The 25,179-nt window shown below is 27.1% G+C and overlaps 1 protein-coding gene and 1 long non-coding RNA gene across 2 annotated transcripts in view; one reads left to right on the top strand and one right to left on the bottom strand.

The window, feature by feature from the left end:
* The window catches only part of LOC145945592 (uncharacterized), a 290,305-nt gene that overhangs the window by 113,534 nt on the left and 151,592 nt on the right, over positions 1-25,179 (top strand). The window lies entirely within an intron of this gene.
* LOC145945530 (uncharacterized) lies at positions 1,998-23,429 on the bottom strand. Its single transcript, XM_083054588.1, has 19 exons — positions 22,658-23,429; positions 20,958-21,108; positions 20,637-20,671; positions 20,307-20,512; positions 19,535-20,185; positions 17,876-19,308; positions 17,607-17,708; positions 17,262-17,455; positions 16,530-17,000; positions 15,923-16,261; positions 10,428-10,577; positions 8,695-8,845; positions 8,046-8,127; positions 7,271-7,924; positions 5,604-7,042; positions 5,337-5,438; positions 4,988-5,181; positions 3,702-4,172; positions 1,998-3,414 (listed from the first exon to the last, which is right to left on the bottom strand). The coding sequence occupies exons 1-19, from the start codon at positions 22,763-22,765 to the stop codon at positions 3,076-3,078; spliced, it is 7,272 nt and encodes a 2,423-aa protein (XP_082910714.1). The 5' UTR covers positions 22,766-23,429; the 3' UTR covers positions 1,998-3,075.

Below are 25,179 nucleotides of genomic sequence, written 5' to 3' on the forward strand. Positions count from 1 at the left end.
TTTCAAAGAGTCGTTTGAATCTTCTCTGAGGTAACACATAATCATTTTCTAATAAAGCATTGACTAGCCCTTACATAATTAAAAAGCGCTCGTGATTTTCGCGCCATGTATACTCTGAATTAATAAGACAAAGATTAAAACATTAATATCCAATAAATTAAATCTTTATATATATCTTTATATAAATCTTTATATATATTCGGTAAATTCTTTAAAGCTAATCTACGAATCGCAAGTTATTATCTTTCACTCTTACATATTTCCTTTTGTAACAGATCACGATGCACATGATCAAGTTATAAAACTTCTAATAAATATATTATAGTTTATTACGTTCTTTTTTTTAAATAATACTATGAAATAACAATGTGCAATTCACGTATAATACAGACATCTATTCTCAAATAGATGTGCAAAAACTCGTTTCTTCTTCATATGCACATGTACAAATAATTAATTAACTGTCGACTAGATAATACTTATTGCATGCAATTTTACGTCTTCTATATCGCTTCTCACAAGTAAACCTCGGAGAAAATTAGACGCCGATTTTTTCAAATTTATTACAGTTATTTCTCATGTCAAAATATGAAGAAATCTGTCATTGTTTATAGCTTAAAATTGATTTTTTCATTTCTTTTTAAATTTTTTTTATTTTGCGCAAATACACGAATTTACACATGTTTAAATTGTTTCTAATTTTTTAAGATAATAAATCTATCTGATTAAACGTAGTTAAAACGCGATATTAAAATTTAAACCTAATATGTATTTATTTTTTGTCATGTTCAAAATTGTTATATATAAGAATAAAAAATTGTAACATTAATGAGTCCGTTTACTCAATGTTACATTGATAAACACATACATATATATATGACACTTTGATTTATTTATTCATGAATATTCTGTAATTTTTTATACATTTTTATTTCTCTGTAAATATCTATTTATATTTATAAATTTTTGTATAAATCTTACAGTGAAAAAGGCAAATTATTTTTTATTTAATACAATATTAAAAAATCAAAATTTTAGAGTTAAAATAAATTGTAACAAAACAATTACTAAGTATCGAAGTAAAAGATCAATACAATGAATCTTCGAATTGGCTCAATCAATCTGAATCAATAAATCAATAAATATGCGCAACAGCTATCACTCGCTATATGTGCGAATTTATATACTATTTATCACTTAATGTATATGTATACTTTAATATACACACATATTAGGTACATAATTTCTCTCACGAAATACAAAGTTTATGATATCGTGCTCTTCAAAATTTGTTTGCGTTAAAAATATAACAATAGAAAAAGAAATTTAACAAGATATTACACACACACTCACACACACACACACGTGCGCGCACGCACACAGAAAGTTATAAAATTTCTATGACGAGGAAGAAAATGATAATAAAAACATTTATTGTTGAAATATAAATATTGTTAAAACTGTGAGTGATAATAAACGCATTTATAAAAAAAGAAATTGAATTATTTTATTATTTTTCAGTGTTAGTAAACGAAATATATGCTAAAGTTTAAAATTTTTCTTATGCAAATGTGTTAATAGTAATATAGAACATTATACATATATTATATAATTATAAGGTATTGTAAGCGAATTATTGACTTTAAAAATTAACATCTCATTTTTTATTAAAGATAATGCAAACCATTACATGTAATATTTATTTTGAAATATTTTCAAGCGATCCAACGAGATAGATCACACTTCCAAGCTATACAATGTATATCAATAGAACATTTTAAATCAACTTCTAGATCAAGGATTACTAAATGTCACCAAACAACGAATCTGTATCCAAGATTATTATGAAAACGTGACTGTAAATAATAAAATCGGTAAGAATTTATCGGTAAGAAAGTTTATTAAGTATTTAATACACTATACATTAATTCATCTTCATGTTTCTAGTTGTGTATTATAAATTTAAAATAAAAATTATAGAATATCGAGAATGGATATTAAAAAAACAAAAAATTTTATAGTAATTTTATCTATCTTCATATGTCATTTTCAAAAGTATCGAAAATAACCACCTATTTGAACTGATACTTCTTGATAGATAAAACTTCTCTTTTCATATTTTAATGTCAAATGGTGAAACGAATTTTATACTACATAACATCTATTTTTACATGTGGTAATTTTAAATGTAATATTAACAAACTTTATACATCTTTTTTATATCAGCTTTTAATATCAAGCTTATATAATGTCAAGCTCTTTGATTATGCAATTTAAATTATTTAAGTAAATTTTTTTAACATCAACTTTTTTGTTTATAGTTTTACAGTTATACATGTAAATTAACATATGTAAAAATATTTAATTTTTTATAATAAAGAAATCTTTTACTCGAGTGAAACTTACAACCATATACAGTAGAGTACTTTTTCTGGAAACTGAACAGAACAGCAATATATCCTAAATTCTACGAGAAGTACGTGATTATTCGTTAGTACTTTTAGTTAAACATGCAATGCCATAATGCAATAAATTAGAACCATTTTTCAAAGAGTCATTTATATCCTCTCTGAGATAACACCTATTGTAGGTCACTGGCGAATTTACGAAGCAAGGCAACAATTCTCCCACTTTCTCATAAAACATTGACTAGCCTTTACATAATTAAAGAGCAGTTGTAATTTTCGCGCTATGATACTGAATAAATACAATAATTAAAATATTAATGTCCAATATTATATGTTTTTTGTATATCATTCGATAAATTCTTTAAAGCTAATCAACGAATCGCAAAATACTATCTCTTTCACTCTTACATATTAAGATTTCCCTTTGTAATAGATCACGCTGCATCTGCATTCGATCAAGTTATAAGACATCTAGTAAACATATAGTTTATTACGTTTCTTTGAAAAATAAGATTATAAAATGACAATGACCAATTTACTTACAAACATATATAGAGATGTCTAATGCAGACATATTTTCAAATATTTCAAATAAATGTGCAAAAATTCGTTTCTCTTTAATATACACATGTTCAAATAATTAATTAATTGTGCCGGTAAATAATATTCATATTGGATGCAATTTTGCGTCTTTTATGTCGCATCTTAGATCTATAATATTGTTCAGACAAATTTTAAAATTTGGTCTGGCATTTGCTACACCCCAGCAACGCTGCATCAATAGATATAACAAGGATGGACAGTCGAGAGACATCTGCAACCTGCCTCCCTCGCGTACGTAATTCATCACTTCGAGATTAGATTTTGTAGGGTAAGGTTGCTCACCCAATGATGTAATCTCCCACATTAGTACTCCGAATGACCAAACATCGCTCTGAGAAGTAAATACTCCGTTCGCTAGGGATTCCGGTGCCATCCAGCGAACAGGAAGCAGACCTTCTCCTTCCTAAAATAAAATTTTAACAAAGATAAATCTCCTATTCTAATTATCCATTTTTGCAATAAGTATTCTTAAGCAAAAAACTAATACCTTGCATTATACATTTTGTTAACTAATATTTTGCATTATACATTATATACATATATATTGGAGAAATATATATAAAAATATATACATAGTCTTCATTTTTCTTAAATTCTATTTGACTTAAAGATATAATATAATAATATAAAGACGCTACAATAGAAAAACACTTTCAAAAAGTTTCATCTTTTTTAATTAATTATATCTACCTTGCGATAATAGTCATCCCTGCAAATATCTCTAGCAAGTCCAAAATCACCGATTTTGACGATACGATTCTCACGATCTCTCGCAGACACTAAACAATTTCGGCACGCGAGATCTCTATGCACAAAGCGCAGCTCTTCTAAATAGCAACAGCCGCGCGCAACATCTTCGCACATAGCGAGCAAATCATGAAGACGCAAAGCGTGTAAATCAGAAGGTAGTAATATTCGACACTCTCTCAAATATTTTTGCAGATCAGTTTCCATTAATTCCAACACGAGTAATGGAGAATCGTCGTCTAAGCAGACAGCTAGTAATCTTAACACATATTCGTGTCTAAAGTGACTCATAAGCTTAGCTTCTTGCAAGAATTTCTTTTTTTCTTCGACGGAAGCACACCTTTCTAACATTTTTATGGCAACGGATGTCTCTGATCCCGGTTCTTCTAAATCCTTGACATTCCCTTGATAAACCTGCGAAATATTGAAAATTAATGTAACTTTTATTAAACAAGAAAAGATAATTTAATTTCTTATAACATTATACATATATATTTCGTTTTATTTTAAATAATTCAACGAAAAAAATGAAGTGCATATGTATGTCTTAAAAATTAATTTATTACTATCTCTTTTAAAATGTTGATTTATATATCCGAAAAAATTGTATTCTCATCTTAAGTACATGCCACTTATATTTATAATATTTTCTACTAAAATAGGCGCCAAAAGGATCCTCTTAATTTACAAGAAAAATTCTCTAAAGAGATATTTTTAACATGCAAGAATATATACTTGATGAGATGTTTTTTTATCCGTGTATTATTAAAATTATTAATCGATATAACAAAAAACAGTCTTACAAATGGACATATACTTACTTATATAGTTACTTATTACATGTATATTTAAATGTTACACATATAATTGAATATTTTTTATGTATTTGACATAGTTAAATACACATTTTTGCTTATTATGTTATTATTTTTAATATTAATTGTAAACTTATAAATTTATTATAAATTTAAATAATTTTATTTTATTAATTTTTATTTTAAATTTATTATTAATTTATTATATTTATTTATTGCGGCGCTGAAGTTGCAAAAGAAATTAAAAATATATTCTCAATTTAAAAATTGGAAATATTCTTATCTGTTTAGAGGACTTATTAATGCATTTCAAGAAAACAATTTTTTCGGTGTAAGATTTACTAAGAAATGTGCATTTCTTACTTCTGCATCTAAACATTAATGACTTAAAATATGACGTTACCAAAAATTTACCATTCCGAATGCGCCGCTGCCAAGCAGTTTCGTTAGTGTGATTTGCTCACGTTTGATTTTAGTCAGCATAAATTTATTTGGATTATATTGCAACGCAGGACTGTATAGCGCATTGAGCTGAACGTTTCCGATAGGCACCTCATGTAGAATCCTAGTCAAAACTTGCTCGTTATCTTCTTTGCGTTGTCGGTATACTGTTATAAAGTTATAATATATTTAAATAATATTATGCATTGCAAATTTTAAATTTTGCTCTTTTAATGAACAAGTTAATGTTTTTCTGAAAAATCTCTCCACTTATTACATTAATCATAATTTGTATTAAAAAAATGTGTATAAATATACTTACAACAATAAATAAAGTAGCAGATGCAGATTACAATAACGGTACCAGCAAGGCTTAACATGAATGTTAGATTATATTGGGTAGATCGAATTCTCGAATCGTCACCTTTGTTACATAAAAATATAGTTTTAATTTTCCGGTTTTTTTGAATATTTCTACTTATAATTTTATCATTAAAAATATTTCATTCTTAAAACTATGTAATTCATTTATATGTATGATAATAAACAGATCATATTAAAATATCTACATTTTATCATATTTGCTTACCAAGTGTTTGAAAAATAAATCTCTCATCAGATGGCCATGTAAAGTTTTCGTATTCAGGATATGTCAGTATCAAACGAAACTTGTATAAAGTTGCCGGTAGCAAGTTTTCTATATAATACATTACTGTCTCATCATTATTCTTCTCAAAACTATCTGCGATTTGCCACTTTTGCATCACATCATTTTTGTATTCCAGTACGTAATGGATCGTCAAATTAACGCTAGGAATCCACGAAATATTCATATAGTTTATGCTAACTCCGCTCAAAGTTATATTGTTCGGTTCCGAGTACGTGTACACGGTTTTGATCGAACTGTCATTATAGAGATTGGAGTAGTTGGCTGGATACACACGTACATACACAAGGTATTTCTGATTTGGCAGCATCGATTGAATTATTGTAAAAAATTTGTTGTCAACTTTATTATTAATAAATGGCTTTTTTATCGGTTGCGTGCTTTTCCACGAGTTAATTGTTTCCCAATATACTCTATAAGTTACTGTCTCACAATTCAGTTTCGTGGGTAGCATCCAATAAACTGCCGCTGTAGTTGGCGTCAGAACCTGAACCGTTACATTTTCCGGTGCATTGAGCTTGCTCACGTTAGTTTTCAATATTACTTCCGAGCTGAATTGCAGGTTCGTCGATAATTGATCAGAGTAAAAATTGCTCACAGCTAGCTTCAGCTTGTATTTTGTAAACGGTGTTAAATTCTGAATTTCATAATGCCGCTCGTATGTCTGCATATAGAATTCATCGAACTTGTTACTAAGGTTATTATTCAAACAGCTTACGTAGATGATATATTTAGGAGTTGGTATGTTGTTTTTGCATTTTTGCTTGCGAGTCGATTCTGTCGTATTAAATTTCAAAACAATACTGTTCGCTGTTATATTTATTATTGTAATATTATAAATTTTTTCATCAGATATAAGGCATTCCTTCCGAGGATATGGTTGTAAGGAGGATGATTTACCAAACGATATCATGGGTTTAAGATCCGTGCTTTTTATTATTTGCACGTGTTTAGATGCGTTTTTTTCACAGTCGACAAGTGCATACTTCTTTTTTAAAATATAAAGATAAGAATCTGATATTTTGAAATTATATCCACTTATATAAATGTTTGTTTCATCAATTATAAAATAACTCAGAAACACCGTGCCAATTTCAGCGATTGAAATTGAATTGCATTTATTTATTTTAATGTTCGCCACAAATAATTCGTGTTTATCTAGCCAGTATATTATTGGCTCCTCTGTATTTGTGATGTCAAGCTCTATTTGATAATAAATTTTGAATAATGATAGATTGTATGGACAAAAGGTCATATCGGATTTTAAAAAAGGTTGCACATTTCTTCCGTCAAGATCCGATTTCATTATTACATACTGTATATGTGACTCTGCATCAAACATTTCTATCCAGTATAAAAATCTGGAAAATATATATATTATTATATATGTGTATTATAAAACATAATTTTAAACGTGAAGTTAAATAAAATAATAAGCTTAAATTATAACAATTTTATGATAATTAATGATTTTATGATTCTTTATATCTTTATTACAAAATCATAGTATATTACTGCAAAATTAGAAAATACTATAAATTCTTAACCGAAAGACACATAAGTGTTTTAGTGAATAAAAGGTAGCGTACCCTATAGATGGCTGTGTAGTTAAATAAGCAAGCCTTTTTTCTCTGCTCAAGATCTTATCATATTTGACTATGCCATTTTGCCACATTGTTAAGTCCAGCTTTAAAATTGACTCCTGATTTTCCATCCAATATAGATTTCTTCCTATCCAATCGATCCAGAGAGAGTATGCATTTTTTCTTAATCTAGTTATTTTCGTAATATTATTTTTATTCATATCCCCTATCATTAATTCTTGTGTAGACCCATACTCATTATTGGTCTCCTGGATCCAATAAATTTTATGTTCTGCTACAGAATAAGAAACATCGATTATATACAATTCGCTATTAAGGGTAAAGAGATTGACGTAGGTTCTTGAATCCAGATCCCATATTGCAATGGTATTATTCACTGTAATCAATAATTGAGATATCGGATTTTCGTGCGTCGTTGATACGTTCATTAAATCCGTATAAGGACCAGCTCCAGCTTTAGTATGCGCTCGTACTCGATAATAGTACGTTGTATTAGGTTTTAGATTATGTTCTGTGCATTCCATTGTAGTTAAAATAGTTTTGTCGTCAAAGATTTGAATCTTTTTTAGGTTCTCGATGAACCAACATTGCACTGAATATCCTTGTATCACTTTGTTTTCATGTTTAGGTTGATTCCACCTGTAAGATAAAATTTAGCCTGTTCATATTTAATAAATTTTTAACAGAATCAATATTTTTATATGTCTATGTTAAATTTTAGAGAAAAAAAGGATATAGACTAAAAACTTTGATTCTTCACCTGAATGTCACAGAAATGTTGATTTTTCCATTTAGAAATCCATTGAAATCTACGAATGCTCTTGGCTCGCTCGGAATTTTTCCTAGAGATTTTGAGGTGGTACATATTAATATGTTTAAGTTGATTATTTTGATAAATAAAAAAAAATAATAATAATTTAACGTGCAATGAAAATAAAGAAAAACGAAAAAAAATAAGCCTATATATCAAAATTAACATGCAAGTTTTTAAAATAATTAAATAACATAAAACCCTTGTGTATTTGTGTGTGTGTATGTGTTTCAAGACTTGTGTTAGAAAAGTAATTGCTAAGTTATAATTAAAAAAACTTCCAATAAAGTGCCAAACACTTTTCTAAAATTTCCTATTATTCACAAATCAGAGATACATTATTTGCGACTGATTTAAAACAAATAAGAATAATAATGAAATTGATGGTGTTATCTAAATTTTGCTTTATTTTACATACAATGTATACATTTTTTCTTTCTTTTCGACAGAATGAATTTTATATTATCCTTGTTATTAGAAAATGGTTTGATATTTTTTAAATTTAATTTTTACTTTCTCTTGAATTTACATTATACTTACAACTTGTAAATTTTTTGTTAATTTTTTATTAACGTTCTATATATTTATTGCATCTTACCAATAAATTCTGGGTTCATGGACATATTTGCAAATGTAACTTCATCTACTTCATTGACTTCACTTCTTATAGTCACGCTTTCAGAATAATTCTGATCTGGCTGGAGATTTTCTAAAATGAGATGATTGTTGTTTTCGGGCACTGGAATATCCTGAATAAAATATAACATATAAAAAAAATAAGTTAGACAGCTAGGCCAGAAATTCTACGGTATCATTAATGATAAATAAAATAGTATATCTAAAAATATATATAAATAAGATTACCGTAAAAAATAACATCATATGTCAAAATAAATAAAATAAGCATAAAATTTCTTGTTTTGTAATAATTTTAGCTTGATATTTTATAATTCCATTCCTAATTTATAATGTGTTTAATATTATGTAATTTTATTTCTATAATATTTATTCTTATTATTTTTCATTATATTTTCTTGCGAAATATCAAACATGATTCTTATATTAAAAAGAAACTAACGCAGAATAGGCAGAATAAGGATTATTTAATAAGAATTCATAATTGTTTCTTTTTTAATAAATGTTGTATTAAAATGTTACTCTCTTCGATTCTTGAAGCGATTTTGCTGATAGTTATAGTTCATGATTTAGTTTTTTTGCGATTGTTAGTTAACTTTTTAAAATAAGCGAATTTACTTTGTAATAATCCGTATGTTTTAATTAAAATTTCAATAATAATGTTTGTATTTCAAGAATCCAAATGTTTAAAGTATTCTCTTTTATATGAGTTTGTGTGTGATTATAGAAATTATATACATTTTTGTACTTAAAATCTTGTCGAAATTCTTTTTGATTATGATTATATCTTTTAACCCAAACAAATTCTGGAAAACAGGATACCATAATCTTTCGATTGACATTACCACGATATATAAGAATATGTGCATATTCTACATATAACTATTTAAATGGATATCTATATTCATATGGCTATATATATGGATATACTATCAATATTATATATATACATCTATAAATTTTTATTAGTTAAATTGGAATAGATTGCTGTTACGTATATTGTTTATTTAACTTTTGGCCCTATAAAGTTAATTGATACAATTTGAATTCTATTATACCAATTTAGTCGACATTCCTTTATATGTATATAGCACAAATGCAACTATCCTTGACACATCAAAATGACGCTGACTCTTTGAATTAATTTAGTTTACTAAAAATTTATTTACAAGTCTTATTATATTATTAAATAATTATAAATATTTAATAAAGTAAATAAGATCTTTTTGCAAATTGATGAAAAATCACATAAAACTCAATTCAAGTGTCATATATATATATATATATATATATATATATATATATATATATATATATGTATGTATGTATGTATGTATGTCTGTATGTATGTATCAAAATAATGAAAAATTAACAGAAAATCTCATTAATATTAATAATTATTATTCTTAGAAATAGCAATAGAAACACAAACATAATACAGTCAAATTTTAATATTTCGTCTTAATTAAGTTTAATTTTGGACTATATTATACATCCATTTAAAAACAAAATAAAATTTTCAAGCTTTATACATCCTTCCTCATTGCATCATACATTTTAGTTTTATGTATAGTTTTATTTTATTATACAGTATGTAATATTATTATATTACACGTTTTAGTTACTCAAATAAACTGCACTATTACTTGTAATAACATTTAATTGTTTTTTAATGAAGCGAAAAAAATCTCTTACCTGCGTGAAAAGGTTGTCCGGAACGGTGTGATTCTTTGTCGAAATCGCGATAGCTGACTTCATCAGCATTAAACATTTCAATAAAACGGATAATCTTATTTCAAACATAATAACCTCTTCCTTCGGTGAATGTTGGCGCTCAATTTTTAATCACCTGTATTGTTTTTTTTTATTCTATAAATGATTCAGATTTCATCTAATCAACTCGATACTTATATGTGCTCGATGAATTCTTTAGAATCTAGTTTGCGAATCGCGTTATTGTCTTCCAATATTACACTTTAATATATCTTTTATGATCAATCACAATATTCTAGTAAATAGTAATTTTTATAATTTTTCTATGGGAACCAATAACAAAAATGAATACGAAGCACGCGTATTTATTTGATTGTATCCAAGATAATAATTTATCTTTGTTGTAATTTCTTTTAATATTTCGTAAATAGATAATTAATAAAAATATAAAAGAACAATTAATAAGCAATCCGAAAATCATAGAATTATAAATTTTCTGTCACTTTCACCGCTATTCAAGCATAAATTATTATCCACATTGAGATATTTGTCATTTTTTGTTTCACTAAAATATAAAAAATTATGATTACTTCTTTTATGCATATTGTATACTACGCATGTTTTTAGGATCCACTATATGTGCATATTGTTGTGTGACGTTTATATAACAGTATTTGATTCAATAAATGATGCGGAACGTTGTCTTTTCTCGTGGCAATCACAATCGTAACTGACATCGCAGATTAGACTGATCGTGCCTTATTTGCTGCACTCTGTATGATTCATTTCGCTCTGCCTGATCGATGATACTCACAATCAATGTTATTTCCAACAGTTACTTTTTCTAACACAGAGAGAATTTTCTTTTAGAATTTACCTACTTTAGAATTTACCCCAGAAAAACATTTAGTAATCGTGAGACAATATGGTATACAAAAATTTTAAAAATATGTTTGATTAATTTTACTATACTTTTAGAAAAATTAATCAATCATATTTTATATTTTATTGTAATAAATATTTTTATTTTTTATTGTGATAAATAAACGTCAACTGATTTACGTCGTGCAATTCAGAAAAGTGAACCTTCTATTTATTAGTTTTGCAGGTTCTCACTCTGTCATTTGTCATTGCAAAACTGATCATTTCACGTAATCGGCACTAAAATTTTTTCAAACTACAGACTTCAAGCTTTATTTTCGTATTTTAAACACCTAGATATCATAATTATTAGCTGAATTATAAATTCTTGAACTTTTACCATTTTTACTAATTTTAAGTGTACCGTTTTTTTTTTTTTTTTTGCCAAGTGTATCTTTTGGCAGAAAGCAGCTGATTCAAGCATTAATTTCCTAATTAAATTGAAATTAATAATTAACAGAAATCAGTTGATAACTGTCAAAGAAATATTAATCGAGTTTAAAGTATTATAACATATTATTAATAACAACATTTTTATTTTAGTTTTATAACAGGTTATTATTTTAAAATTAGCAAATTAACGCCTTTAATCAACTGATTTAAACGCTTTCAACATCTTTGTATATTATAACGTATATCAAAATAATTTGAAATTCACAGAAATTTGAAATCAGACAAGTCGCAAGATAGAATTTATATAACACAGAATAAATAATTAGATGACATAAGACAAGATACAAGCAGAACAAACAAAATAAACAGCGAGTGTTACTTTCATAATTTGATAGCAATCGAGCAATATTGCATGAATGATAATTTCTACAGATTCAACGATTTCTATTTTAAAATTGAAACGTTATATTTTTAAAATATTAATTTAATGTTTGTTTGTATAATTAAGCATTTAGAAAATCGGTTTCTATATATTGACGAGAAAATATCGATGATTACCACCTTGATTTAAAAACTACTTTTTTATGAGATAATTTTTGTCTGAAATTATACATATATTTTGCAATACGAAGTTTTGTATCACAAGGAATTATCTTAGGAGCAGTGGCATATTCAGAATTTTGTTTCGGGAAACTGAAACTGTGTAGACGAGCAATTACATAAAAAAAATTCATATTTAACAATTTAGCTATGTACTATAGTTTTATTTACTTTTATAAACTGCTCAATAAATGCAAAAATGTTGACAACTTAGTTCAGGGACTAAAATAAAATTTTTATTATATATTATTCGTTGACCAACTTTCAAAGGAGGCTCTTGAGGCTGCTTACAATAAAGATATCAGATATTATCGTGAGCATCACACAAAGAAATCCAGTAAACGGGACAGTAATGAAAATCTTTTTAAAAGAGAGCTTTTAAGCTCAGATTCATATATTGCGTTATTAGAAAAATGTTAAAAAGCACTGCGTATTTCCAAAGGAAGTCAAACAATTTTTAGAATTCGCAAATAAAAATTAACATATATATAAACAAGCATACATACACTCGCGAATGCATATATTCTCAATTATATTATATTATAGATACATATAATTTTTTATAAACTAGAAGAACACAAGCGCGACATTCTTCGATTTTATATTAAATAGAATAATTATTAAAATAATAATAATTTTTTGACAGAATCAACTGATAACTGTCAAAAAATATTAATCGAGTTCAAAGTACTATAACATTATATTTAAAATATACTATTATTTAAATTTTTACAACATAATATTATTTTAAAATTTAATTAGCAAATTAACTTTAATCAGCTGATTTCTGTCAAAATATATTACTAAAGCGTTAATTAGATAATTAAATTTCAAAGAAATAATGTTATAAAAATTATAGTAGTAATGTTGTTAATATTTTATCCTCGATTAATATTTTTTGACAGAAATCAGCAAATAACTGTCAAAAATAATAACCGAGTTTAAAGTAGCTTATTTCTATCAAAAAATATTAATAAATCTTTTCGTCAATAAAATCGTAATTAGTCTCGATTATCAAATGATTCTTGTAGAAAATTCTATTTCTTTGTTAACACTTTCTGTTCATGATATAAATACTAAATTTTTATTGCACAGCATAATTATTTAATAATTAATTAATATATTTTTTTAAGCATTGATTGCAATACATGCATAAAAATATGTGACTTAATTATGCAATGCATACAAATTTATTATTTAAATCATTAACAGAGAGCAAAAAGATAGAATTTTCTACAAGAAACTTTCGATCAAAATATCTGCGCTCCCATTAAATTCGCGCGTCTGTACACATCCATCTCTCTGCATATCTCGCGCAAGACTGACCGCAAGCCGCAAAACTCAGAGCAGCGGTATCGCCAAGCGCAGCTATACGTCCGTCACGCTGCGCGTCTCGCGCGAGACTGATTCTCGATCTCGAGAAATTGCGATTGCGAGACTGATCGTCAGCGTCAGTCTCGCGCGAGACGCGCAGCGTGGCGGACGTATGGGTTGTGTTTAACCATACCGCTGCTAAGAGTCTTGCGGTCAGTCTCGCGCGGTACAGACGCGCGAATATAATAGAAGCGCAGATATTTTGATCGAAAAAGTCTTGTAGAAAATTCTATTTATTTTTGTTCTCTGTTAAAGATATTAATAATAAATTGTTATGCATTACATAATTAGTTCACATATTTTCGTACACGTATTGCAATCAACGCATAAAAAAATGCATAAAAATTCAGTATTTAAATCTGAAACAGAAAGTGCGAACAAAGAAATAGGATTTCTACAAGAATCCATTGATAATCGAGATAATCACAACGTCGAAATTAATTATGATTTTATTGACGAAAGGATTTATTTATATTTTTTGATAGAAATCAGCTACTTTAAACTTTAATATTTTTGACAATTATCAGCTGTTTCCTGTCAAAAAATATTAATCGAAGATAAAGTATTATAACGTATTATTTACAATATATTATTATTTTAATCTTTTTAACATATTATTTTAAAATTTAATTAGCAAATTAACGCTTTATTAATATTTTTGACATACGTCAGCTGATGAAACTTAATTTGCTAATTAAATTTTAAAATAATATTATGTTGTAAAAATTTAAATAATAGTATGTTTTAAATATAATGTTATAGTACTTTAAACTCGATTAATATTTTTTGACAGTGATCAGCTGATTTCTTTATCATTCTCTTTAACATAAAATTGAGGAATCGCGCTTGTGTCGTTCTAGTCCCGTTCTAAAAATGGCATGTTAAGTCGATTCTCGCAAGTATTGTTGCCTTTTTTTGCGATGTTGATTAACTGCCTCGATTTGCGTTGTACGTTATATCCATAGCATCGAAAGGTTGTCATTGCGAGGATTAATAGTTTAACAGTTTGTTCAAAATAAAATTAAATAAAATAATAATAAAATATGTTTTAAATAATGTTACAGTATTTAAAACTCTGTTAATATCTTTGACAGTTATCAGCTGATAATCTCGATGCTACGAATATAACGCACAACGCGAATTGAGACAGCCAGCATTGCGGAAAAGAAGCAACAATACTTCGAGACTTTCGAGAATCGACTTAACATGTCTTTTTTTATAAAGGGACTAGAACAACACAAGCGCGCGCTATTTATTTTCTCGCAATATATACGCGAAAAATACGCAATAAGATGTTTTTAAATACAGGAATTTATAAAATTTTTATGATCATGAAGAAAATGATAATAAAAATATATATATCATATATATATGTTAAAATATAAACATTATTGAAATTTTAGTGATAACAAACGCACTCGTGAAAAAGATAGACAAGTTAAGATAGAGTTACTTATCAGATGATATTAATTAATTAATTTGAAACTAATATAAAAACTGAATTATGAGACAAAATTCCTTCAATCGAAGAAAGTCAAGCTCCCATGATTTATTTACTAAGAGAAATAGTTCATACTTAGAGAAAAAATAGAGAAAAAAATGTCTTACTTGTTTAAAGTTTGAAATAAACATGCAATGCCATAATGAGATAAGTTGGAATCGTTTTTCAAGATGTCATTTGATTCTTCTCTGAGATAACATCTATGCAACTAGCGAATTTACAGAGTACGGAATTCTCTACCACTTTCTAATAAAGCATATACTTGACCTAATTAAAAAGCTTTGTCATTTTCGTGCTATGATACTGAATTAATAAGATAATAAAGAAAACTTTAATCTCTAAAATGATATACATTTTATTTATCTTTCGGTAAATTCTTTAAAGCTAATTTACGAATCGCAAGTTATATCTTTCTCTTACGTATTAAGAGTTCCCTTTGTGACAGATCAGGCATCTGCATTCGAGCAGTTATAGAACTTCTAGTAAATATATAGTCTATTACGTATGTTTGAAAAATTAATTATGAAATGACAATGACCAGTTCACATACAGATATATATGTATATAAATAAACGTATAATACAGACAGTATAATTTCAAATATCTCATAGATGTAATACTCATCTTTTCTTCTTAAAATACACATATACAAACAATTAATTAATTGCCGGCTATATAATAATCATTGATGCGTCGGATCCAGTATTGCGTCTTCTGTGTGGCTTCTTAAAGCTATAATATTGTTCAGACAAAATTTAAAGTTTGGTCTGTCATTTGGTGCACTCCAGCAACGCTGCATTAGTTGGTATAACGAGGATGGACAGTTGAGAGGCATCTGCAATCTGCCTCCCGCGCGTACATAATCCATCACTTCGAGATTAGTTCTGGTAGAGTAAGGTTGCTCACCTAACGATGTAATCTCCCACATTAGTACTCCGAATGACCAAACATCGCTATAAGAAGTAAATATTCCGTCCACTAAGGATTCCCGTGCCATCCAACGAACAGGAAGCAAATCTTCTCCTTCCTAAAATATAATTTCAATAAAGTTAAATCTTCTATTCTAATTATCAATTTTTTAAATAAGTATTCTTAAGCAAAAAAAGTTTACTAATATTTTGCATTATACATTATATACATAAATGAATATTGGAGAAATATATATGAAAATATATAAATAGTTTTAATTTTTCTTAAATTCAATTTGACTTAAAGATATACAATAATATTATAAAGACGCAACAATAGAAAAATACTTCCAAATAGTTTTATCTTTTTTAATTAATTATATCTACCTTGCGGTAATAGTCATCCCTGTAAATATCTCTGGCAAGTCCGAAATCACCGATTTTGACGATACGATTCTCGCGATCTCTCGCAGACACTAAGCAATTTCGGCACGCGAGATCTCTATGCACAAAGCGCAGCTCTTCCAAATAACAACAGCCTCGCGCAACATCTTCGCAAATGGCGAGCAAGTCGTGTAGACGCAAAGCGTGTAAATCAGAAGGTTGAAATATTCGACACTCTCTCAAATATTGTTGCAGATCACTTTCCATTAATTCCAACACGAGTAATGGAAAATCCTCGTCTAAGCAGACAGCTAACAGTCTTAACACATTTTCATGTCTAAAGTAATTCATAAGCCTAGCCTCTTGCAAGAATTTCTTTTTTTCTTCCATGGAAGCACACTTTCCCAACATTTTTATGGCAACGGATGTCTCTGATTTCGGTTTCTCTAAATCCTTGACGTTCCCTTTAAACACCTGCGAAATGTTGAAAATTAATGTAACTTATATTAAAAAAAAAAGATAATTTAAATTCATATAACATTAAACATATATATTTCGTTTTATTTCAAGTAATTCAACGAAATAGAATAAAAAGCATATGTATGTCTAATAAAAATTATTGTATTACTATCTCTTTTAAAAAGTCGATTTATATAACTTTTACAAAGAAATGTGTATTTCTCATTTCTATATCTAAATATTAATGGCTTAAAATATGACGTTCAAAAATTTTACCATTCCGAATGCGCCGCTGCCAATGATTTTCGTTAGTGTGATTTGCTCACGTTTGATTTTAGTCAGCCTACATTTATTTGGATTAAATTGCAACGCAGAACTGTATAGCGCATTGAGCTGAACGTTTCCGATAGGCACCTCATGTTGAATCCTAGTCAAAACCTGCTCGTTACCTTCTTTGCGTTGTCGGTATACTATTATAAAGTTATAATATATTTTAATAATATTATGCATTGCAAATTTTAAATATTGCTCTTTTAACAAGTTAACTTTTTTTTAGAAAATCTCTCTACTTACTACATTAATCATAATTTGTAATTAAAAAAATGTGTATCAAATACTTACAACAATAAATAAGATAGCAGATGCAGGTTACAATAACGATAGCAGCAAGGCTTAACATCAATGTTAGATTATATTGTGTAGCTCGAATTATCAAATCATCACCTTTGTTACATAAAAATATAGTTTTAATTTTCTTGTCTTATTTGAATATTTCTACTTATAATTTTATCATTAAAAATATTTAATTCTTAAAATTCTGTAATACATTTATATGCATGTCAAATAAACAGATCATATTAAAATATCTACATATTATCATATTTGCTTACCAAGAGTTTGAAAAATAAATCTTTCATCAGATGGCCATATAAAGTTCTCGTATTCAGGATATGTCAGTATCAAACGAAACTTGTATAAAGTTGCCGGTAGCAAGTTTTCTATATAATACATTACTGTCTCATCATTATTCTTCTCAAAACTATCTGCGATTTGCCACTTTTGCATCACATCATTTTTATATTCCAGTACGTAATGGACCGTCAAATTAACGCTAGGAATCCACGAAATATTCATATTGTTTATGCTAACTCCGCTCAAAGTAATATTGTTCGGTTCCGAGTACGTGTTCACAGTTTCGCTCAAACTGTCATTATGTATATTGCTGTAGTTGGCTGGATACACACGTACATATACAAAGTATTTCTGTTGTGGCAGCAACGGTTGGATTATTGTAAAAAGTTTATTGTCTACTTTATTGTTAATAAATGGTTCTTCTATCGGTTGCGTGCTGTTCACCGAGTTAATTGTTTCCCAATATACTTTATAAGTTACTGTCGTACAATTCAGTTTCGTGGGTGGAATCCAATAAACTGCCGCTGTAGTTGGCGTCAGAACCTGAATCTTTACATTTTCCGGTGCATTGAGCTTGCTCACGTTAGTTTTCAATATTACTTCCGAGCTGAATTGCAGGTTCGTCGATAATTGATCAGAGTAAAAATTGCTCACAGCTAGCTTCAGCTTGTATTTTGTAAACGGTGTTAAATTCTGAATATTATAATATTGCTCGTATGTCTGTATATAGAATTCATCGAACTTGTTATTAAAGTTATTATTCAAACAGCTTACGTAGATGATATATTTAGGAGTTGGTATGTTGTTTTTGCATTTGTGCTTGCGAGTCGATTCTGTCGTATTAAATTTCAAAACAATACCTTTCGCTGTTATCTTTATTATTGTAATATTATAAATTTTTTCATCAGGTATAAGGCATTCCGTCCGAGGATATGGTTGTAAGGAGGATGATTTACCAAACGATATCATGGTAGTAACATCATCCGTGTATTTTATTATTTGCACGTGTTTAGATGCGTTTTTTTCACTGTCGACAAGTGCATACTTCTTTTTTAATATATAAAGATAAAAATCTGATGTATTTACATAATGTCCACTAAAATAAATGTTTGTTTTATCAGTTATAATATTTGACACAAACTTTGCGCCAATTTCAGCAGTTAAAATCGAATTGCATTTATTTATTTTAAAGTTCGCCACAAATAATTTATTGTTTACACTCCATGACATTAGCGGCTCCTCTGTATTTGTGATTTCAAGCTTTATTTTATTATACAATTGTAAAAATGATAGATTGATTGGACAAAAGGTCATATCGGTTCTTAAGAAAGATTGCACATTTCTTCCGTCAAGATCCGATTTCATTATTACAAACTGCATATTTAATAACACTTCTATCCAATAGAAAAATCTGGAAAATATATATATATTATATATGTGTATTATAAAACATAATTTTAAACGTGAAGTTAAAAAAATAATAAGCTTAAGTTATAACAATTATATGATAATTAATGATTTTTTGATTCTTTATTACAAAATCATAGTATATTACTGCAAAATTAGAAAATAATATAGATTCTTAACTGAAAGACACAAAAGTGTTTATTTTTTTAAGTGAATAAAAGTTAACGTACCCCATAGACGGCTGTATAGTTAAATGAAAAGAAGCTTGTTTGCTCAAAATCTTATCATATTTGACTATGCCATTTTGCCACATTGTTAAGTCCAGCTTTAAAATTGACTCCTGATTTTCCATCCAATATAGATTTCTTCCTATCCAATCGATGCAGAGAGAGTATGCATATTGTTTTAATCTAATTATTTTCGTAATATTATTTGTACTCATATCCCCTATCATTAAATCATATATATACAAATTCTCCTCTTTGGTCTCCTGGATCCAATAAATTTTATGTTCTGCTATAGAATAAGTCATTTCTACTACAATAATATTGCTATTAAAGGTAAAGAGATTGACGTAGGTTCTTGAATCCAGATCCCATATTGCAATAGTATTATTCACTGTAATCAATAATTGAGGTATCGGATTTTCGTGCGTCGTTGATACGTTCATTAAATTCGTATAAGGACCAGCACCAGCTTTAGTATGCGCTCGTACTCGATAATAGTACGTTGTATTAGGTTTTAGATTATGTTCTGTGCATTCCATTGTAGTTAAAATAGTTTTGTCGTCAAAGATTTGAATCTTTTTTAGGTTCTCGATGAACCAACATTGCACTGAATAACCTTGTATCACTTCGTTTTCATGTTTAGGTTGATTCCACCTGTAAGATAAAATTTAGCCTTTTCATATTTAATAAATTTTTAACAGAATCAATATTTTTATATGTCTATGTTAAATTTTAGAGAAAAAAAGGATATAGACTAAAAACTTTGATTCTTCACCTGAATGTCACAGAAATGTTGATTTTTCCATTTAGAAATCCATTGAACTCTACGAATGCTCTTGGCTCGCTCGGAATTTTTCCTAGAGATTTTGAGGTGGTACATATTAATATGTTTAAGTTGATTATTTTGATAAATAAAAAATAATAATAATAATTTAACGTGCAATGAAAATAAAGAAAAAGGAAAAAAAATAAACATATATATCAAAATTAACATAGCAAGTTTTTAAAATAATTAAATAACATAAAACCCTTGTGTATTTGTGTGTGTGTATGTGTTTCAAGACTTGTGTTAGAAAAGTAATTGCTAAGTTATAATTAAAAAAACTTCCAATAAAGTGCCAAACACTTTTCTAAAATTTCCTATTATTCACAAATCAGAGGTACATTATTTGCGACTAATTTAAAACAAACAAGAATAATAATGAAATTGATGGTGTTATCTAAATTTTGCTTTATTTTACATACAGTGCATACATTTTTTCTCTCTTTTCGACAGAATGAATTTTATATTATCCTTGTTATTAGAAAATGGTTTAATATTTTTTTAAATTTAATTTTCACTTTCTCTTGAATTTACATTATACTTACAACTTTTAAATTTTTTGTAAATTTTTTATTAACGTTGTATATATTCATTGCATCTTACCAAAAGATTCTGGGTTCATGGACATATTTGCAAATGTAACTTCATCGACTTCATCGACTTCATTTCTTATAGTCACGCTCTCAGAATAATTCTGATCCGGCTGGAGATTTTGTAAAATGAGATGATTGTTGTTTTCGGGCACTGGAATATCCTGAATAAAATATAACATATAAAAAAAATAAGTAAGGCAACTAGGCCAGAAATTCCACGGTATCTTTAATGATAAATAAAATAGTCGTATATATAAAAATATATATAAATAAGATTTTCATAAAAAATAACATATATATGTCGAAATAACTAAAATGAACATAACATTTTTTGTTTTTAATAATATTAGCTTGATATTTTTATTTATAATTCCATTTCTCGTTTATAATGTGTTAAATATTATGTAATTTCATTTTAAAAATATTTATTCCTATTATTTTTCAACATATTTTCTTGCGAAATATCAAACATTATTCTTATATTAAAAAGAATGTCTCGCAGAATAGGCAGAATAAGGATTATTTAATAAGAATTAATAATCGTTTTTTTTTTAATAAATGATATATGAAAATGTTACTCTTTTCGATTCCTGAAGCTATTTTGCTGATAGTTATAGCTAATGATTAGTTTTTTTGCAATCGTTAGTTTTAACTTTTCAAAATAAACGAGGTTACTTTTTAATAATCCGTCAGTTATGTTTAAAATTTCAATAATAACGTTTGTATTTCAAGAATAAAAATGTTTAAAATATTCTCTTTTATGTGTATGTGTGTGATTATAAAAATGATATAAATTTTTGTACTTAAAATCTGGTCGAAATTCTTTTTGATTATGGTTATATCTTTTAACCCAAACAAATTCTGGAAAACCCGATACCAAAAACTTTCGATTGACATTGCTACGATATATGAGAATATATATGGCTATATAAATGGATATACTACGAATATTATATACATACATCAATAAATTTAAACGCGGGTAGCTGGTTATTGCTGTTACGTATATTGTTTATTTAACTATTGGCCTTATAAAGTTAATTAATACAATTTGAATTTTATTATACCAATATAGTCGACATTTCTTTATATGTATATAGGACAAATGCAACTATCCTTGATACATCAAAATGACGCTGACACTTTGAATTAATTTAGTTATATAAGAATTAATTTACAAGTCTTATTATATCATTAAATAATTATAATTATTTAATAAAGTAAATTAGTTTTTATTACAAATTGATGAAAAATCACATGAAACACAATTCAAGTGTCATATATATATATGTGTGTGTGTGTGTGTGTGCGTGTGTGTGTGTGGGTCTGTGTGTGTGTGTTTATGTATTTATGTATGTATCAAAATAGTGAAAAATTAACAGAACATCTCGTTAATATTAATAATTATTATTCTTAAAAATAGCAATAGAAACACAAACATAATACAGTCAAATTTTAATATTTCGTCTTAATGAAGTTTAACTTTGTACTATATTATACATCCATTTATAAACAAAATAAAATTTTCAAGCTTTATACATCCTTTCTCATTGCATCGTACTTTTTAGTTTCATGTGTAGTTTTATTTTATTATACAATTTGTAATATTATATTATATTACACATGTGTGAGTTTGAGTTACTCAAATAAACTGCACAATTACTTGTAATAACATTTAATTGTTTTTTAATAAACAAAAAAATTTCTTACTTGCGTAAAAAGATTGTCCGGGACGGTATGATTCTTTGTCAAAATGGCGATAGCTGCTTTCACCATCATATAACTTTTCAATAAAACGCATAATCTCATCTTAAACATAATAATCTCTTCCTTCGGTGAATGTTGGCGATCAATTTTTAGTCACCAATATTCTTTTTCTTTTTATTCTATGGATTATTCAGATTTGATCTAATCGACTCGATACTTTATTATGAGCTCGATGAATTCTTTAGAATCTAGTTTGCGAATCGCGTTACTGTCTTCCAATATTACATTTTAATATATCTTTTTATAATCAATCACAATATATATATCTTAGATCATATAAAGGAATTTTTAGTAAATAGTAATTTTTATAATTTTTCGATGGGAACCAATAACAGCACGAAGCAACACGTATTCACTTGATTGTATCGAAGATAATAATATATTTTTGTTGTAATTTCTTTTAATATTTCGTAAAAAGATAATCAATAAAAATGTAAACGAACAATTTATAACCAATCCGAAAATTATAGAATTATAGGTTTTCTGTCACTTTCACCACTATTCTAGCATCAAATATTATCCACGTTGATATTTGTCATATTTTTTGTTTCACTAAAAATATAAAAAATTATGATTACTATTTTTATGCATATTGTATACTATGCATGTTTTTAGAATCCACTATTTGTGCATATTGATGTGTGATGTTTATATGACAGTATATTATTTGAATCAAATAACGCGCAACATTGTCCTTTTTCGTGGCAATCGCAATCGTAACTGACTCCCCAGACTAGACCGATCTGATCATGTTTTATTTGCTGCCCTCTCTTTATGATTCATTTCCCTCAGCTTGATCGATGATACTCAGTGTTTCTTCCAACAGTTACTTATTCCAACAGTTTTCACGAATAATAATATTCTATATATATATATATATATATATATATATATATATATATATGTATATCCTATATGAGGCGCATTTTTAAAGTAAGATCCGGTTTGAAATAAGAAAAGATCTTGACATATAAATTTAATTCATTATAATCAAAAATTTCTAGCTTACTTTATTGCAATAAATTTTGTGTTCTGCTATCGAACAAGCGAATTCAAACATCGTATTAAAATAATGATTAAAGAGATTAACGTAGGTTCTTAAATGCAGATCCCATTTGAATACTTTTATGCAATATAATCAATAATTAAGGGATTGGATTTTGGTGCGTCGTTGATATGTTCATTAAATCCGTATAAACGTCTTAAATAGCTGATTTCTGTCAAAAAATATTAATGAAACGTTAGTTTGTTAATTAAATGTTAAAATAATAATATATTAAGAATATTAAGATAGTAATATGTTGTAAAATAATATGCTATAATATCTTATCCGCGAATAATACTTTTTTTACAGAAATATCAGTTTATAACTGTCAAAAATATCAATCCAGTTCAAAATATTGTAACATATTATTTAAAACATTACTTTTACTTATGTAATATATTAATATGAAATTTTAATTAGCAAATAAACGCATCAAATAGCTGTTTTTTTAAGTGTTAATTTTAAGCGTTAATTTGCTAATTAAGTTGTAAAATAATATGTTAAAAAAATTAAAATAGTGGTATGTTGTAAATAATATGTTATAATATTTTATCCTGGATTAATATTTTTTTCACAGAAATTAGCTGATAATTGTCAAAAATATTAATCGAGTTTAAAGTATTATAAGATATTTTAAATATATTATTTTTAATTCTGTAACATATATTATTATTATAAATATTTAGTTAGCAAATGAACGTCTTACATAGCTGATTTCTGTCAAAAAATATTAATAAAGCGGTAATTTGTTAGTTAATTTTGAATAATAATATATTAAAAATATTAAGATAGTAATATTTTGTAAAATAATAATATATATTTTTTTTCATTCGATCGCTTTTCTACTTGAAAATTTTGAAAAATTGCGAAATTTAATTACGCTTATATTATTGTTTTTGATACAATCGAATATACTACACTCGTTACATTGTACATTGAGTTTAATCGAAGAAAATATACTATATAGTTTTATAGCTTGATTATATAAATCATTATAATCGATCTTGAAATAGTTTTATCAACTAAGAGTTTTATTAAGTAAGAGAAAACTCAAAATTTATCGAGATACATGGAGGAACATCAATTCGATTAGTGGTATTTAAATCATTGTGAAGATTACATGGAACATTGGTCATAGTCGAGAATCGTATGAAAGCCGATCGAGTATAAAAATATCTACAAGAAGAGAAAATTGTTATGTTAGAAACGTTACAAACATTATGTGTTTTACTAAAACTGTTAACGCTAACGAGAATGACCATAACGTTTTCGTCAGGAAATCTAGGGATTCTGGAGGATCTTTGAAGCTTCGGTCCAAGAAGTTACGAAGAAAAGTATTCTCGTATACTCTAATTTATATACTTTACACAAATAAAAGATTTTTTTCATGAAGAAAATTGAATGTTATATATTGCAGATA

The sequence above is a fragment of the Prenolepis imparis genome, unplaced genomic scaffold (assembly GCF_030444845.1).
Source record: "Prenolepis imparis isolate NDT839.2.m4 unplaced genomic scaffold, iyPreImpa1.0 SCAF_14, whole genome shotgun sequence".
NCBI lineage: Eukaryota > Metazoa > Arthropoda > Insecta > Hymenoptera > Formicidae > Prenolepis > Prenolepis imparis.